The sequence below is a fragment of the Cervus canadensis genome, chromosome 8 (genome assembly GCF_019320065.1).
Source record: "Cervus canadensis isolate Bull #8, Minnesota chromosome 8, ASM1932006v1, whole genome shotgun sequence".
NCBI classification, from domain to species: Eukaryota; Metazoa; Chordata; class Mammalia; order Artiodactyla; family Cervidae; genus Cervus; species Cervus canadensis.
In genome coordinates, this window is record NC_057393.1 from 7441795 (window position 1) to 7460413 (window position 18619).

At 58.6% G+C, this 18619-nt stretch overlaps 1 protein-coding gene across 5 annotated transcripts in view; it reads left to right on the top strand.

Moving 5' to 3' along the window:
- Nucleotides 1–18619, top strand: part of CTBP2 (C-terminal binding protein 2) — a 169737-nt gene that overhangs the window by 147376 nt on the left and 3742 nt on the right. For all 5 annotated transcript variants that reach the window (XM_043475155.1, XM_043475156.1, XM_043475154.1 and 2 more), the window contains 5 exons: nt 9879–10033; nt 10370–10514; nt 14264–14470; nt 17720–17934; nt 18113–18243. In XM_043475155.1, coding sequence (XP_043331090.1) covers nt 9879–10033; nt 10370–10514; nt 14264–14470; nt 17720–17934; nt 18113–18243 — 853 coding nt within the window. The remainder of the gene's footprint in view (nt 1–9878; nt 10034–10369; nt 10515–14263; nt 14471–17719; nt 17935–18112; nt 18244–18619) is intronic.

Here is an 18619-nt window from a genome sequence, read left to right on the forward strand (position 1 = left end):
GAGGCCCTGGAGAGCCTGTGAGCCTCCAGCTTGCCAGCTCTCTGTCCAGCTGTTAACCTGAGCTAAGGCGAGATGGCCTGAGAGCGTCTCCCTCAGAGGCCATGACTCATTAAGATCCATGTTTTATTTAAGAAGCTAATCTACTTATAGGGCCACTCTGTAGCCATCTGGACCGAGCCTTTATAGAGATCACTAAAATCAGGACTGAGGAGTGTCTGCAAACCAGCTCCCCCCTGCATCATGGAGCACGCTCAGCCTTCTGGGGAGCCCCTTAGTGCGGTTCACCCCCAACAGCACCGCTCCTGAGGACTTGGAGGGCCAGATTCCCCATGCTTGTGGCTTTTCCAAAGCCAGGGCGCTGGTTACTATAGTGTATTCACAGCTGCGTAGAGGAACCTGGCTTTGGAAGACCAAGTGGCATCCAGGCTGCTGATGGTCTTTCAGGAAAAGGCTGTGTATGCAGTGACCACTGGGCTTCCTGCCTGCCTGATGGTACTGCTCATCCCAGGGCAACCTGTGGGCGGTGTCCACACAGGGATACTTCAGAGATGACTTGGGTTCTGTGCCCGACCACCCCAGTAAAGTATCACAAATAAAGCTAGTTCATGTTGGAATACAGTTGATTAACAATGTTGTGTTAGTTTCAGGGGTACATACCCATGGTTCAGTTATACATACCCATGTACCTATTCTTTTTCAAGTTCTTTTCCCATTCAGCTTATTGCACAATATCGAGCAGAGTTCCCGTGCTTTTCAGTAGGTCCTTGTTGGTTACCGTGTATGCGTGTCCATCCCAAACTCCCAATCTACACGGATTCTCTGGTTTCCCAGGGTGTTCCCTGGTGGCTTAGTCGATAAAGAATCCACCTGCAATGCAGGACACAGGGGTTCAGTCCCTGTGTTGGGAAGATCCCCTGGAGAAGGAAACGGCAACCCACTCTGTTTTCGAAGAAAAGAAAGAAGAAAGTGAAGTTGCTCAGTCGTGTCCGACTCTTTGCAACCCCGGGGACTGTAGCCCGCCAGGCTCCTCCATCCATGAGATTTTCCAGGCAAGAATACTGCCTGGGGCGCCTAACCTGGGGAAGTCCATCCTCCACAAGATCTCTTGCCTTGATCTGGCCTGGGGATGGCCTCCGGGGGTTCCTGCCGGTCAGAGGACACATGGGCTCTCTCTGCCTTGGCCTTGTCTTGCTGAAAACGTCGGTTTGCTGTCTCTGGGTGGCCGATCGCCCCAGAACTTCTGGCTTGCAGGCAGCGGGGCTCTGCCGGAGGTGGATGGCCTGGGCACCCCTCCCCTCCTCAGCCTGGATGGCTGGACCCTGGACATGTGGTCCTGCCTCCCAGTGCTTCCCAGCTCATGGCTGGTCTGTTTCACTGTGAATTTGGAAGGCGTGGTGCCCACCCCAGAGGCCCAGCTTGGAATCGGTGCAGCAGCCCCTCTGTCACTCTGGGGGGTTCAGACTGAAGTTCAAGGCCAACCCACTTCCCGGGAGTGGGGATGTGGACTCCCCGTCTTGGGATTGAGGGGGAGCGACAGAGTTACCCTGGGATGGGGCGGGTGTCAGAGGCCACCGGGAACAGTACCAGGCACAGCTGAGGTCCTGCTGCAAGGAGTTGGGTGCAAACCCAGGCACCTGCAGCAGAGCCCAGCCCCACCCTGGGGGGCAGGTCTCTCCCCTTCCTCTCCAGAAGCCCCTCCCCGCCCCCAGCAGAACAGAGGCCCGTCCCAGAGTGACTGTGGAGGGCTGTGCCTCACTGGGGGGCCTTTGCATCCTTCCCCTGGGGCCTCCCTACGTCTCCCTACTTCTTTCCACACTCACAGTGGTGGTGTCACGTGTAGAACACTGACCTTCACTTTCCTAACCCAATCCAACAGGGGGCCTGGGTGCACTTGGCATGGCCGCAGATGTCAGCTAGCCTTGCAGGGCGGCCCACGGGGGTCAGCAGGGAGTCTGAGACCAAGACTGCTGGGATTGATTAGCCATGCCTGCCGTGAGCGCAGTGGTTGTGTATCTGCATTTGTTGTCCAGGTCTGCTTTCCTCTCCTTCAGCCCTGAGCACACGGCCATTCAGCTCCAGCCTGCATCGAATTGCAAGATGTTCCGATCTTGCTTGCCCTGTATTAGACGACTGGACTTCCACATCTAGGCCCAGATTGAAACTGATTTCATGTTTCTGATTTTGTTTTCATTCTTATTTTATTTTTTGGCTGTGCCACATGGCTTGTGGCATCTTGGTTCCCCCACCTGGGATTGAACACTGGGTCCTCTCCCAGCAGTGGAATTGCAGAGTCCTAGCCACTGGACTGCCAGGGAATTCCCCCCTGTTCTGGATTTTGAAGTATCTTGAGGAAGGCTATTTCTCCTATAATTCAGATTCTCTGTGCATGTAGAGTTCCCTGAGGAAAGCATCCATGCCTGCATCCTCACTGGGTCCCTAGAACCAGGCCAGGCTCTCACATGGCAGAGCTTGGAGGTGAGGAATCAGGAAGGAGCGGGGATGGATTGGATCTGAAGGTCCACTTTGGCGACGGCAGCCAGAAGCCTGTGGACCAGTGTCCACTCCAGTAACTGCCCTTTGCTTCTGACACTGTGGTTCGAGCAGGTCCCAAAATTGCTCTCAGCCCTCAAGCTGTAGGTGCACCGTTCCTTGGTCATCGCCTCCATCCCAGGACATTCCTGCTCGGGATCCCGGGCCAGTGAGAAAGGGCTCACTGCCACTTGGGCCAGGTAGGGCGCAGGATGGAGGCTGAGTGCTGGATCGGGTGGTGTTGCAATGAAAAACTAGGCGTGAAAAGCAAGGCCGCCAAAGAAAAACTGGGTTCTCCGCCGTGCTGGGAGAGCATGTCTGCACTTGACCAAGTTTTCAAAATCAAACTGCAGCCTGGCCGCATCTCAGACAGGCCCGGAGAAAGCGGACGCGGCTTCCTGGGCCTGGGAGAGCTGCCCAGGGACACCGCAGAGAAAAGCACTTTTACCAAATGAAAAGGCAGATAGCAGTGTGGGAACAAAGATGAGATTTCCAAAAGTAACCGCACTCTTTTTTAACCTTAAAATAGCACCACACTTAGCAACACACATCGTTCTGCAAATCTCTGCCTTGCAGCCGCTCTCTGAACCCCCCGTCACCGTCTCCTGTGGCCGTGGTCCCTCCCATGAAAGGCGAGGGGTGCTCGTGCAGGGCAGGCACCTTCCTGGGGTGTTGGGGACAGTCACTGCCTTCACTCGCTTTCCAGATCTGCTTTCTGGGTAAGCTCCAGCCAACTGAAGAACATTTGTTGTTAACAGTGTAGAACAGTTTTCGTAACGTGGATAAACATGTTTACAAAGCAAGGGAGGCCCGCCCCCCACGAGGCTCCACAGCCTTCTTCCCCAGGCAGGAGGAGTCTGCTGCCCCAGGCCGCGGGTAGACAAGTAGACCCCTCGACATAGCCACGTTTCCAAGTTGAAAGCCGAATCTCGGATAAGGGCTCGTTTCTGTCCCAGGGTCAGCATCTGGTTCCTGCTTGGTCCCATGAATCAGGAGCTGCACCTCTGGGTCATGGAAATGCTGGCCTGTGAAACATGCTGCTTGTCAGACCTGCGGTCTGATTCTGGGTCTGGCCTTCTGAGGTTCGGAACTGATGAGCCCAGCCAAGAAGGATTGGGCTGTGCTGGGTTGCGGGATGTGGCCTTTTAATTGGGGAGCAGCTGCATTTAAGGGATGGAGGGGAGACGCGATCAGATCCTTGCAAATTGGTCTGTGCTACAGGGCTGCAGGTGTGGGCCTGACGTGTCCCTCCCCGCCCGCTGCAGACCTCTGGGCTCTGCGTGGCCACCTCTCCCCGTTCTCCCCAGGGCCACTTGCGCTTGAGGATGGGAGCTGCCCTCTACCTTCCGGGACCCATGGAGGTCCTGGGAGCCGATGACCAGCTTTGTTGATCGTCTCCCCATCCTCTTGATAAGTTGGGCAGAGCAGTGGGTTTTGTCTCGGGTCTTTCTGCGGCCCCACACAGGTCTCCGTCGGCTAGCCTTTCCAGGTGCTTGCTCAGGTGTCAGCTGTCAAGACCAGTGGTACTGCGCAGAGAATCCCAGGCAGCAAGGGAGATCTTAGGATGGGCTTGGCATGCCTGGCAGGTCCTCTTCCCTCAGGGATCCCAGCCCCACCTGTGCGTCCTGTGGGGCCTCAAACGGCAGCCTCGCTGTACCTGCCCAACCCCGTCCGTGAGCAGAGAGGTGACCCTGCACAGGTGTGGCCGTTCACACACCGTGATCGTCATCCGTTATCCTGGCCAGCCTGGCTTTGGGGCCTCTGAGGTTGCTGCGGTATGGGAACACGTCCTAAAATCTGGTCCATTGTTAAAAGAGGCCTCTCTGCCTGCTAGGTCAAACACGATTATTACAGCCACTATCTTTAGGGTAAAATTGCCCAACTAAAGCCCAAAAGCTGCAAAATCACGTCTCAGACAGTTTGGTTCTTGAGTTGCAAGCGACAGAAGCCAACCTTTAGAAAATGATGCAAGGTCCTATAGGAAGGATGTCCACTGAACTCACTTGGTGTCCAGAAAGGCCAGGAAATACACCACAGGGCCACTCTGTATGGCATGAGCACGTCTTCCCGTTTCTTCGACTGCAGCCCCATCAGCTTGTCGCCTGGGGGAAGGAGCTGGTGCTGTTATCCAGATAAGGTGGCATCAAGGCTGGGGGCCCGGAGTTTACCGACGTCTCCCTGGGGCCCTCCCCTTTCCACCTTGGAATTCACAGAGTCCTTTGAACTCGGCATTCACTGGACCGCTGGTCACTCTTAACCAACCTCCGGCAACTCAGCCTGGTGTGGTCTTTGTTTTCCACTAAGTGTGTCTAATTGCACAATCATTTGTGTGCAGCTGCAGCTCGAAGCAACACCAGGCCCAGGGGCGGACGTCAGAGGCAGCCTCGAGCTGGGGCGCTGCGTCCCTGCTTGTGAGGAAGCAAGCCTGAAACCAGCAAGTAATTGACACCAGGGGAGTCGGCTGAGCTCTCTCTGCCCTGCAGTCTTAATGCTGGACGAGCTGTTGAAAGTGCACTGATACGCTTTCCGAGGTGTGTCCAGGTGCAGCTGGAATTATTCTGAAATGGGTGGAGTGAGTTCATCAACGGGAAGGGAGACTGGAGAAGGGCAATGGTCAGTCTGACTTGAGGGCTGTCAGGACCCTCTGATCCTCATCTTCAGGTGCTTCTTGGCCTCTGCTGGTTCTTTGGTGCCATGTGAAGCGCCCCTTATCATTCCCTTAGCTCATCTCCTTGGCTATAAAGTAGGGATAAGATCAACACTGAATGATTCCTGTCAGTCTTGGAATTTGTGGGGTTTCAGCAGTGAATCTTAGTTGGCAGCCCATTTTGATTTTAAATCACAAGCCTGTCTTTATTGACTTCTCATTAAACATTGTGCCTTGCATTTCTCCCCTCACTTCCCCTGACGGTAGCAGGAATAGGGCTCCTTCCTCCCTCCAGCCTCTGAGCCAGCCCGAGTCGGTACCCCATTTTCCACAGAAGTCATGTCCATTGAGTCGGTGATGCCATCCAACCATCTCATCCTCTGTCATCCCCTTCTCCTCCCATCTTCACTCTCTCCCAGCATCAGGGTCTTTTCAGATGATTCAGTTCTTCGCATCAGGTGGCCAAAGTATTGGAGTTTCAGCTTCAGCATCAGTCCTTCCAATGAATATTCAGGACTCATTTCCTTTAGGATGGATGGGTTGGATCTCCTTGCACTCCAAGGGACTCTCAAGGGTCTTCTTCAACACCACAGTTCAAAAGCATCAATTCTTTGGCACTCAGCTTTCTTTACAGTCCAACTCTCACATCCATACATGACTACTGGAAAAACCATAGCCTTGACTAGATGGACCTTTGTTGGCAAAGTAACATCTCTGCTTTTTAATATGCTGTCTAGATTGGTCATAACTTTTCTTCCAAGGAGTAAGCATCTTTTAATTTCATACAGTTAAAAATGTTTCAGGTTGCCAGAAGCACTGGAGAAATGTCTCAGTTAATGTGAGGTGAGATGTAAAGTCTAATTGCAACTTCATCTTCCAGGCATTTCTTGGGTTCTTCTTGGGTACCTCAGCAAGACTGTAGGGACAGTGGGTTCTGGGCACAGTGGCTTGAAATTAACTGGATTCTGAGTCATGCGGCTTGATGAGTCCCATCTGGAACTGAAGGAGCATTGTCTATCCAGCGCGGCCCCTTTGTAGAAGCCGACCTTGGCAGTGACCTGGATAAGCCATCTTGTTCTCAGTGCTGGGGGCCTCGTGTGGCCCCTGCACTTCATCCAGAACATCTGTGAATCTCGCCCACTCCCACCTGCCAGCCAGCCAGCCCCCCTCAGCATCCTTCCCCAGCCTTTGCACCTGAGCCTTGTGGTCCCCCTTGCATCTCTGACTCTTGCCTTACCATAGAGAGCTTGAAGCTGGTATCCGAGCCTCAGGCTTCAGGAAGCCCATGGGTCTTGTGCGTTCTGCATGCCCAGCCTGAACAAGGGCAAAGGGTGGGTTTCACCAAAGAGAAAGAGGACCCAAGTCAGGGAGGGAGGCAATCGCTAGGCAACCCGGAGTTTGTTTCCCAGGTAACGGGATGCATGCACTGATGCTGCGGATGGACACGTTGCGGCAATGGCCCCTCAGCCTCTCCAGATGCCTGCCTGGTGCCCGCTGTCGTTTTCCCATGTGATGACTTTTTAATTAACCGCTTGGATCTCTAGTCATGATCGTGAACTTTACAAATGTTGTCTGGTTAACCCTCCTGACAGCACCCCCCACCCCGGAGTGAAGTTGGGGTGTTTCTTCACCCAGTGGGAGGGAACAGCCTGGGCCAAGTGAGCACGTTTGCCCACGAGGTCCTCCAGGAGCCCAACCTTGGGCTTTGTAGGAGGTGTTGGGGGTGGGGAGAAGCTGGAGGAAGAGAATGGGTCCTTTCGGACTTGCTTGTCTCGCCGTCTCACTCTCAGGGTGGGTGTGGACCCCATGTTTGCACCGCCCCCCCCCCCCCCCCCGCTTTCAGCAGCTTGCATCTTGTTCTGTTTCCTGGTCTGCAGACAGGAGACAGGTGCCGTCTCAAGGGTGAAAGGAGAAGGTGTGGGGCACCCGATGACATCCCTGCTCCCACTTCTCCCTCTGTGGGGTGTCCAGGAGTCCTGTCTGCAGATGTCACTCTTGGTCTTTGGGGTGTGTTCTCCCCATCTGCACACAGCACCTCGACTCCAACAGACCTTTCTGTTGGGCAAAGTTCGTGGGACGTGTGCCACCCCCCCCAACAGGCGGCCGGCCTCAGTGCTGCAGGTTGAGAGCTGGGGACCCTGTCCCCACTCGGGAACTCAGCTTCACTTGGCCGCCCCACTTCAGGGGTACATGTCCCCAGGAGGTGGTAGGGGTATGGCTGCCACTTGTGGGCCAGGAGGGACCTTGATCATTCATGAGCCCCAGCCCAGCACTGCCCAGAGGTGGCCCGCTCCCCCCACCCCCGGCCACCCTGGCTTGTTCTCCCCAGGCCAGAACAAAAGGCTTTTGTCTGGTCGAGTTCAAAGAGACGATTGTCCCCCGAGGCTGCAGCTGTGGCGTGGGAGCGCCGTCCGGGACAAGTCCAGGTCGTTCGGGCGCTGGGGGGCCGCCCTCCCCCACCCTTCACATCGCTGAGGGGCACGTGGCCTGCCGGATCCTGAGCCCTGGTGGCCGAGGAGAGGCCCCACCCGTGGCCGTCTCATGGCCGCCGGGAGGCTGAGGCCCTGTGGGTGAGCACGTCAGTGGCTCCTGCTTCGGCCTTCGGGAGCCTGAGCAAGCCCAGTGCTGAAGAGGATAAGTAAACTCTGTGCTCAGCCTGGCCCTGGTGCAGTGGCCATCGTCAGTTTATCTGAACATCTGAGAACCTCAGATGTGTGGAAAGCTGTCTTGTGACTTGTAATCTGTGACACCAGCTGACTTGCACTGTGGTCCTTTGAGAAGATTCATTCGTCAAGTCCCTGGCAGGCCACCTGCGCCCCGCACCACCACACCCCCCCCCCCCACACACACACACACACTTGTGATTTGGTAGGAAAACAGGAGTGGCCCTGTCCTGGCCACCTGGTGCTGCAGTTCCTCCTGAAGCCCAGGGATGGGTCATGGTGATTTAACATAGTGAAGGTCGCTCAGTCATGTCCGACTGTCTCCAACCCCATGGACTAAACAGTCCATGGAATTCTCCAGGCCAGAACACAGGAGTGGGTACCTTTCCCTTCTCCAGGGGATCTTCCCAACCCAGGGATCGAACTCAGGTGTCCCGCATTGTGGGCAGGTCCTTTACCAGCTGAGCCACCAGGGAAGCCGAAGAATCCTGGAGTGGGTAGCCTATCCCTTCTCTAGAGGATCTTCCCCAACCCAGGAATGGAACCAGGGTCTCCTGCATTGCAGGTGGATTCTTTACCAACTGAGCTGTCAGGGAAGCCCAAGAAGGTGATTTAACATGGAAGCCAAAAATCCAGGACCTTCCAGTGAAGGGAACGGTTTGGTCGTAGAGAGAGGATGAATTGCCCTGAGCTGGTGTGTGTGCCCCTGATGCTGGGGCCCCACTGCGGAGGGCAGAGCAGTCCTCTGTCGTTTGGGTTGGAGGCATGGCGCCCCTGGAGAATGTGGGCGTAGGCAGCGTGCAGGCAGGCCTGCTCCCCTCACCAGCTGCGGGGTCCAGCATCCTTTGTCTCCATTGGAAGCATTGGCACATGAAAACAGCTCTGGCTGGTCTAGGCAGCTGATTTGCACTATGGTCCTTTGGGAAGATTCATTCGTCAAGTCCCCAGCAGGTCATCTGCACACCACCCCCCCCCACCCCAACACACACACACCCCTACACACACACACACACACACACCCACACACCCCTACACACACACACACACACACACACCCCTACACACACACACACCGCTACACACACACACACTTCCCCACCCTCTCAGACTGGCATCCCCTCCTCACACACCCCAACACACACGCACACCGCTACACACACGCACACCGCTACACACACACCCACCCCAACACATACACAGGCATACCCCTACACACACACCCATACACACACACACACCCCTACACACACACACACTTCCCCACCCCCTCAGACTGGCATCCTCTCCTCACCTGGGCCAGGTGAGAGGGTCTATGGGCACAGGCGGCATGTCTCCCACAGTTTCCTCCAGGAAGCGCTTACAGGATGTTGTTCAGTCACTCAGTTGTGTCCAACTCTTTGCAACCCCATGGACTGCAGCACACCAGGCTCCTCTGTCCTCCGCTGTCTCCCAGAGTTTGTTCAGGTTCATGTCCATCGAGTCAGTGATGCCATCCAACCATCTCATCCTCTGTCATCCCCTTCTCCTCCTGCCTTCAGTCTTTACCAGCATCAGGCTCTTTTCCAATGAGTCGGCTCTCCGCATCAGGTGACCAAAGGATTGGACCTTCAGCTTCATCCCACAGGATGCTGGCACTCGAACGTGCCCCTCTTGTTTCACTTCAGCGCATGTCGCACGTGTTTAGAAGGGCAGAGGGGCCAAGTGAAGTCTGCTGTACCTCAGGAGCCGTGGGCTAGACCCCTGGATGTCCCGAAGGTCTCTGGGTCTTGGAGGTTTAGGGTCAGCCGGGCTGTCCCTGGTGGCAGCAGCAGGTGTGGACTTGACCCAGTTCCACATGGTGGTAGGGTTGGCCACATGTGGTCCCCTATGAGGGCATCTTAGCTCCTCTGTCAAAACAAGCTGAACAGATGTTCCTTCTCTGTCTCCTGGGCTGGTCCCAGAATCCTCCCAGGAGGGAGGCACCTCCCTGGGCGCCCCCACCACAGCTGGGGGAGCCCCGGCCACTTGGCACACACACCCTGTCCCCTCCCTCCTCCCAGGTATCCGCCCCCAGATCATGAACGGCCCCCTGCACCCCCGCCCCCTGGTGGCGCTGCTCGACGGCAGAGACTGCACCGTGGAGATGCCCATCCTGAAGGACCTGGCCACCGTGGCCTTCTGCGACGCACAGTCCACCCAGGAGATCCACGAGAAGGTGGGCCCCTCCCCATCCTGCCCGCCTAGCTGGGGCCCCCCCCCCCCCAGATCAGGTGGCAGCAGCTGGCACTCAGCAAACACCCCTGCCAGTTCCCCTTCTTTCCACACTGGTTTCTGCTGGCCCGTCCCTCACACCGCCTCCCTAAGCATGCCCCCTGCACCCACTCCCTGGCATCACTCAGAGTCATTAGCAGGCCCCCAGAGCCCCACCAGGGCCCTCTCCCTTAGAGGGGGATGCCGTGAACACCCAGGCCGCATCCTCGCTGGTCATCTTCCTGCCAGAATTCAAGGGTGATGGGGGCCTCCAACCCGCACCCTGCTTGCCCCATCACAGGTTTTAAACGAGGCGGTCGGCGCCATGATGTATCACACCATCACGCTCACCAGGGAAGACCTGGAGAAGTTCAAGGCCCTGAGGGTGATCGTGCGGATAGGCAGCGGCTACGACAACGTCGACATCAAGGCTGCGGGCGAACTCGGTAAGTGCCCGGCAGTGCCTGCCGGGTGCCCACTGGAGCAGACAAGGCCAGAACTGAGACGGCTCCCTGCTGGGGTCAGAGGCCCCATCGAGGGGCCTGGGGGCTGTACTAGGTTGTCTCACTCGGGAAGGACGTGAGCCAAACAAAGCCACAAGCCTTCCCCGCAGAGGGGACTGTGTGAGCGGCCACAGCCCTGTGCCCGCTGGCCAGGACCCACCAACCTGAGGTTACTCTCGCTGGGCTCACAGCTTGGTGTTCCTGGGGTTGGGGGCACCCTTTTCCAGGTCTCCTCCAGTCCTGGGGTGGAGCCATCTCCCCAGGGCGGCTGTCTGCACGGGAACCTTCCCGGGTCAGGGCAGTGCAGGGGGACCACTGCCCAGCGTCCCCCTGCCCATGCAGCAGATGGGCACCTGAAGGCGGGGCTCCCGGCTGCTTTCCAGTCCGCTGGCTGCACACTCCCCGAGGGAGGGCATTGGCATGGTGGCCTGGCACCTGATGTGGGCGCTAAGCATGTTGGAGCATTGGCAGAGATTCAGGGGCCCAGTTTGAACATTCTTTAGCATTGCCCTTCTTTGGGATTGGAATGAAAACTGACCTTTTCAGGTCCCGTGGCCACTGCTGAGGTCTCCAGATTTGCTGGCACATTGAGTGCAGCATTCTGAACAGCATCATCTTTTAGGATTTGAAATAGCTCAGCTGCAATTCCATCACGTCCACCACCATCATCATCACCACCACCAAGGGGCCCAAGCTTTGATCACAGGGGTCCCCGGGGTTCTCTGGAGGAGCCGGGAAGGTCCTGCTGGACAAGCCCTTCTGAAGTCAGCGTCCTTGCTGTCTTGAAGCATGTCAGCCCGGCACCTAGCATGCAGGCTGTGATCTGCCTGGTGCTCTGTGACCATGAGGCTGAGGCAGGGACCTCCCAGTGGCCGGGAACCCCGCAGTGGCCAGGAACCCAGGCCTCTGAGCCCCTGCCTGCTGCAGCAACAGGCAGGAGGGTACACGCGGTGCCTGGCTCGGTCAGCTCAGCGTCACACCTGCATGTGACCACCTACACACATGGGACCTGGTGGCTCTGGCCGCAGCCCGCTGGCACCCACCTGCTGCCTCTTCACCTGGGCGCACCCAGTGGGCTGCAGCTCCCCGATGAGGCCCCAGGCTCGGGTTAGTTCCAGCGGTGAGTTCCCCTGCGTGCATCGGGGCCGCACCCAGTTCCTAAGCCGCAGGAGGAGTTTTATGGGCACGAGCAGGAAGCGGGAAACCTGGCCCCAGGGGCGCCTGTTCTGAGTGGTGCTGAGTCTGATTTGATTCTTCATGAGGGCACCGGCCTGTTGTGCGACCTGGCAGGTGGTCTGGGAGTTTGGGCCCCAGCAGGTTGGACTGGCCGCCCAGGTGACCCCCAAGGAAAAAGCAGGAGGTGGTCCCTGCCCCACAGGTTCTGTTCCTCCCCTCCCCCATCCCGAGTGGGGTGCCTCGTGGCAGGTGGCTCAGAAGATCGATCTTGGTTTTTTCTGGGTGCCCCCTGGCAAGTCTCCAGCATCTCAACCCTCTTCGCTGGGGTTCACTTGACAGGGGAGAAAGGTCACGACAGGGGTCTGGCCGAGGGGGCTCCCACGTCCGCCCCGAGTCACTCTCAGCTCCTCTTTGTCGCCACAGAGAAGCTTGGGGAGGACGTGAGCCTCCAGAAGCATGTCTAATGTAAACTAAAATTTTCCGTTTTCCCCTGGTGCCAGAAGAATGTTTTTGTTTGAAAACAAACGTTCTTTGTGCTCTGGATGGAGCTGAGATCCCAAGTTTGAGCAGCGACTGAGAAAGTGGGGCCTAACTCCCCGAGGGTTCTGCACCCTTCCCTGCGCCCCCTCCTCCCGTCTCCACGGCGTGGCCCTTCGTGGCGCGGCAACCCGCACGTGTGTGCCATCGGGCTTCCTTGCCGGGACCCGGCCGTCCCTCTGGGGTGGGGGTGGGCTGGATGGGGGAGGTACCTGCCAGTCGCAGGGGCTATGCTCGAGTGGGGCTCCGTGGCCCTTACCCCACCCCCACCGCAGAGGCCAGCCAGGGGCCAGTGATGTTGGGTTGGAGGATGTAAACTGCCTGTCCGTGGAGGCCTTTTCACTGACCCCTCTTCGATCTGATAAGAGCGCGGCTTCAGGGACATCTGCTGGGCTGTTGGAAAAGGGGCGTTTTCAAATGTGGAATCTGCAGAAGGAGCCCGGGCCTCCATCCAGCCAGCCTTTGTCTCCACGTGCCCTTCGCCACTTGTTCGGTCAGCTGACCTGTAATGAGGACAGAAGAGCAGGTGGCCCAGGTCTGCCCCTCCGGACGATGCCGCGGGTTCCTGGTGTGTGTTCCCAGGAGGGCAGCTCCCCTCGAGTGCGCCCTAGGGCTGGGGCAGATAGTGGGCGTGTCACCCCAGGGTCCAGGAAGGAGCAGGATGAGGCGGACGGCGGCTGGCGAGAGCCCGGGCCCAGACCGCGCACCATCCCTCTGAGCCTTTCTGGCAAGCTTGCTGATCTGGTGTCCAGTCTAGCCCAGGTCAGCAGGTGAGAGCAAAGAGCAAAAGCAGCTCCTCCTGGAGGGGGGTCACCGAGACCCTGGAGCTCGGGGCAGCCCTCTCGGGGTGATGACACAGAAGGGGGTGCTCCGCAGAGTGGGTCCCGCGTCCTGTTTCTGCAGGACAGCTGCAGGTGCCCTGTGCCCCCACCCCTGACCAGGGAGACAGAGGCGGGCAGGGGCCCGGTGCTGTAGCCCTGGTGTTTCCCGGGTTCCTGCGCCTGGGATTCAGGGCGGACCTTTGCAGCCAGGCCGCCATGCTGGGCCGTTTGGACACCTGCGTCCCTCCTGGAAAGCTGCTTAAGAGGCCGCCTCTGGCCTTTGTTGGGACGGGGTCGGGGGGTCGTCGCAGGCCTGCTGGGCAGCTGGAGGGGCTGTCCCTCCCCCACCTGACCTCTCCTTCTCCCGCCAGTGAGGAAGGTCAGTGCCCAGGCCCTTCCCGCCTGAGACCTGGGGTAGGCCTCCCCGAAGGCCCCCCAGTGCTGGCAGACCCTGGCCTTCGTCTGCGCCTCACGCAGACCGGAGGGCTCAGTCTTCCGCCGCAGCTCTCTGCCCTGCAACGCTTTGAAAAAGCCGGGGGGCACCTGTCGCTTGGTCTTTCTGCCCGAGTGGGACGGGGTTGGGGTCCACAGGACAAAGGTGGGGCTGGACCACAGATCAGCCCACGGGCCTTGAAGGTGTTCCTTTCCGTTTTGCCTGTTTTAAAAAAACAAGTAATAAAACATTCGTGACTTTAGACTCTTAGAGCACAATTTTTAACAAAAGGCCAGTCTCCATGATCCCAGCCTCACCTCGAGAGCAGGATCTAGGAGTTCGTGCGTGGCAAGGAACCTCTCTGGGTCTCCAGGCCCCCAGGAGCGGGCCCTCAGTGCTGGCTTCGTGGCACTGGACGTGGGGGGTGGTCAGAGCTGGCCAGCTGCTCACTCTGCAGAGAGGTGGGTCTGGAAGCACTGGGTGGGCGGGAGGTGGTGAGCCAGGCCCTGGACAGCAATCTTCCTGGGATGACCGTTCGGCTGGAGACCCCTGGGCCTCAGAGCCAGAGGGTCTGTGTCTTCTTGGAGAACCTGACCCGCGGGGACGACACGCGCACTGAGTGGCTTGCACTGGCCGATGCTGCCACCCTGGGTGGCTTGGGAGCCCTGGCGCTTCCCCACGGAACGCAGGGCTCTGATCCGCGCGCCTGGCCTTCTCTTTCCCAGGGATCGCCGTGTGCAACATCCCGTCCGCGGCGGTGGAGGAGACGGCGGACTCGACCATCTGCCACATCCTTAACCTGTACCGGCGGAACACCTGGCTGTACCAGGCGCTGCGGGAAGGCACGCGGGTGCAGAGCGTCGAGCAGATCCGGGAGGTCGCCTCGGGGGCCGCGCGCATCCGCGGGGAGACGCTGGGCCTCATTGGCTTCGGTACGTGCGCCCCGCCCACCGCCCGGGGAGGGGCTGCCGCAGGGACCCTCTGGGAGGCTTCACCGCAGCTGTAGGAGGCCCTCTTGGGCCAGAGGAGGGCCGTGGCTGCCCGGGCTGGGAGGTCAGCGGTCAAGGCTGGCTCAGGAGCTGACTCCCAGGGAAGATGGGGGGCTGCTTCTGGAAGATGGCGCCTAATGGGTGTGGGGAAAGGGAGGAGGCGGCAGGAGGGCGTCCCCAGGGAGGGGCCGTGCTCCCTGACCGCCCCAGGGAGCAGAGGGTGAAGGGCAGGGGCACGCATGGCAGCTGGTGCCCAGGTGGAAACCTAGGCAGTGGGCTGGGCACCCGGAGGTGCCAGGCGGGGGTGGGAGCAAGGAGTCTCTGAAGGATTTCCAGCCAGGTCAGATCATCAGCTTGGAAGACTCACCAGGGGAACCGTGAGACCCAGGTGGCCGCTCTGGGCGGGCCTGGGGTGGGTTAGCCGGGTGGGAAGCTGGGGGCGGGGGGCACATTGGGTGGAGAGCAGCCGGACTGCCTGGCTGTAGGCAGCACAGGGGCCCAAGTCAAACAGGAGGGGGCTCTGGCTTGCTGCTGCTGCTCGTCAACCCTACTCCTTCTGGTTCTGTGACCTTGGAGGGAAGGTCAAGAACTCTGTCTCAAAGATCTTCCAGGACTGGACCTCTCTCTGCCTCAGTCTTCCCATCTGTACACTGGGGATGAGTGATATACAGCAGCTCCCCCTTAGAACTCAAAGGAGGCATGAGAAGCCCGTGCGGTCGGTCCTGACTGCAGGGCTTGGCTTCCAGAAGGTTCCCCCAAGCTGGCCCTCAGCCCTGAAGGCTGTGTGTGTCTGAATAACAGGACCCCTGGGATGGCCATGGTGCCAGCTTCAACAGGGAGAGGGAGCATCTTCCAGGAATCCCGCACCCGGGTCTTGAGTCTAAGAGCCCAGGTGTCAGGGGTGATCGACCACTCTCTCAGGAGGTAAACTTGTTACAAGAGCCCAGCTTCATTTTTTCTTGAGTGGAAGACAGAAAAGGGCTAAGAAATGCTGGCGCTGAGCCGCAGCACCCTCTGCTGGTGCCGCAGGGCTTCCTGCCGCTCTAGGAGGTGGGTCTTGGAGCTGGTTCTTAGACCATCATGCGTTCTCAAGCGGGTGAATGGGCCCCGGGTGGGCTCTGGCCACCATTAAGAGCCTCACCATGTGAGTGGCCCGGCCACGTGGAAGAACACTTGTTTCCATGGCTTCTGACTCCAGGCATCACAGCAGGTTTTTAGAGGGGTTGTTTCTCACGCTGTATCCTTCCCCATCAGCCTTCTGAAGGCCAGTCTTGTGATGCCAGCCCGCCTGCTCCAGGCTGTAAACCAAGCCCCCCTGCCGGTCATAGTGGCCCATACACACTGTTTCTCCCTGCTGACTCTGCTGGTCTCTGTAGCTTCCCAGAACTGCAGGCGGGCTCGAGACAGGAGGGGACTTGGTCATGGGCAGCCTCGCCCCCCTGCTGCCCGCTGTCTGGGGCTGGAAGCACCCACTTGCCTAAGACTCTGCCCAGCTGCGGCAGCAGGCCCCCGAGTGTGGAGCGGGTGCCGCCAAACCCAGTTCATGCCACCACGTGGGGGCCTGGACGGGCTGTCCCGAGCTTGACCCCGGCCCGGGCTGGCCTGAGGACGGTGCTCAAGGCCAGCCTCCAGGTTGGGGACGAGCATGAACGTCTGAGGGAAAGCCTGCCGTCGGTGACAGCGTGTGTGTGTGTGTGTGTACACGTGCACACTAAGGCCAAGACAGTTGGGCTCTCTCTGAGACTGGGTTTTGACCAAGTCAGTCAGAGAATTCATCATCAGGTATTGTACAGTTTAGTCAGGAAAACCCCCGGTGGAAAGATGAGGGTCTGTGAATTTGCAAGCGGCAGAGCCGTGAGACGTAACGGTGAAACTGGCCGTGACCCTCAGCCCCTGGAGCCGCCACCCAGACCCCATCTCCCCTTAAAGCGTCAGGACGCGGGGCGGGGAGGGGGGGTGGCGGCCGAGGATCCACGAAGCAGGGCTGGGTGTGAGCTCCCGGCAGCCGCGTGGTGGGTCGGTGTCCGTGCATCAGGTTCATCAGGGGAGAGTCTTTAGGTCACCCTTGTTCTTCCCGGCCTGTCACGCCAGCTCCTCTGCCGCGTGTGGCTGTAGTTCCTGCTTCAGCGTAAGTGGTGACCCTGGGGAGGGCTGACATGGGGGTATCCTGGTGACCCCTGCGGCTGTCCCTCTTGAAGGGCCTTCTGAAAGCTTCGCCTCCAAAGCACGGCCGCTGTTCCCAGTGCTGCCCGTTGAGACGACGGTCCCGCTGGAGGGGGAGCCAGTCCACCGCCCACCGCCCTCTGGGGGGGGCCTCCCTGTCCCCTTACCCCCCTGCACAGTGGAGCGGTGGTCTTCCCACCAGGATCTCTTCTGTGCTGTCCCCGAACCGTCAGCCCCTTCAAGCGTCATTCACACCGTTTTGTGTTTAAGCTGAAAACTGCTCTGGGAAGTAAAGAAGCTCCATCCCTGGGGGGTCAGTGGGAGTCAGGGAAGCCTTCGCGTCCTGTTAGGTGATGTCGCTGACTTGCCAGAGGGTCCGGCCTGCGCTCCTCACAAGCTCTCAGCCCCACCAGACCGGTTCCCCATGGCGATGAGCACTCAGGCCAGAGTGCAGTGATCAGTCTCATTTTAACCCCCTTCATGAGCAAACACACCTAGTGGTAATTACATAAAACAGTCCCCGTGTGACACACAGCGATGAGGAGATGACGCTCAGCTTAAGAAAGCTGCTGCGTAAGCAAACGAGGAGGGAAAGATAAACACAAGGGGAGAGGATGCTGGTGGTTGGGAGGCAGGAGACAGGCACGTGGGGGCCACTAGGTTGTTAGCTCTGCTTATGTTTATGTTTGAAAATGTGCATAATAATGACTTTTGAAAAAAAGCAACATCTGTGAGTAAGCCCAGTTGATAAGCATTGCATTGCTCACCCAAGGAGCTGGCCGGGCTTCTGCCCAAGTGACCCAGGAAGAAGTGCTGGCGTGGCACTGCCAAACCTTGGGTGTTCGATTCCTCCAGCAGCCACCACTGCTTGGGTCCCACTGCCAGCAGGCACGGCCAGCCCTGGTTCCCGGTCCCAGAAATAATGCAGGCAGCAGAGATGGGGCGCACCCCGCAAGGCCCCCCAGTCTGGTGACGAGGAGCGGCAGGAGGGGCCAGCCTCACTCACCGGGACGCTCTCTTTCCGCACAGGTCGCACAGGGCAGGCGGTTGCCGTTCGAGCCAAGGCCTTTGGATTCAGCGTCCTATTTTATGACCCCTACTTGCAGGATGGGACGGAGCGGTCCCTGGGCGTGCAGAGGGTCTATACCCTGCAGGACTTACTGTACCAGAGCGACTGCGTCTCCCTGCACTGCAATCTCAATGAACATAACCACCACCTCATCAATGACTTCACCATAAAGCAGGTAAATGGGGACAGACACTGGAGAACTTCTCTCAGGATGAAAGGGGAAATGGGAAATGTCCTTGGACCCACCAGCCTCCACTGCAGCCCCACTTTCCTCCTGAAACCTCGGTACCGGCACCTCCCGAGGGGGCAGCATCTGCTCACCAGCTTCTCTCCCGCCCCCCCCCACCCCCCAGATGAGGCAAGGCGCCTTCCTAGTGAACGCGGCCCGCGGCGGACTGGTGGATGAGAAAGCCTTAGCCCAAGCCCTCAAAGAAGGCAGGATACGAGGGGCGGCCCTCGATGTGCACGAGTCGGAGCCTTTCAGGTTGGTTTGGGGAGACTGTGGAGATGTTTGCAGCTGGACCTCAGGACTCACACACACGGACTTGTAGGACCCAGGTCCTCACCCGACTCCTCGCTGTGAACTTGGGGCAGCTGCCCAGACACGTCCTGGGGAGGAGGCTTTAACCGGAGGCTAAAGGACTCCGTTCTTCTAAGGGCTGTGCTGTATTCTCACTAAGGGTAAAAGGGCTGGAAGTTCTCCCCAAAGATCACCAGAAAGGGGGCAGGCAGAAAAAGAGTGATGGAGAGCAGGCTGTGTCCACAGCCCGACCGTCCTGGTGAGAGGCAGGCCGGCCAGTCCTCCATAGCACTGTTTCCTCTTCCCGAGTACTCCTGACAGTGTAATTACAAAGCAGTTG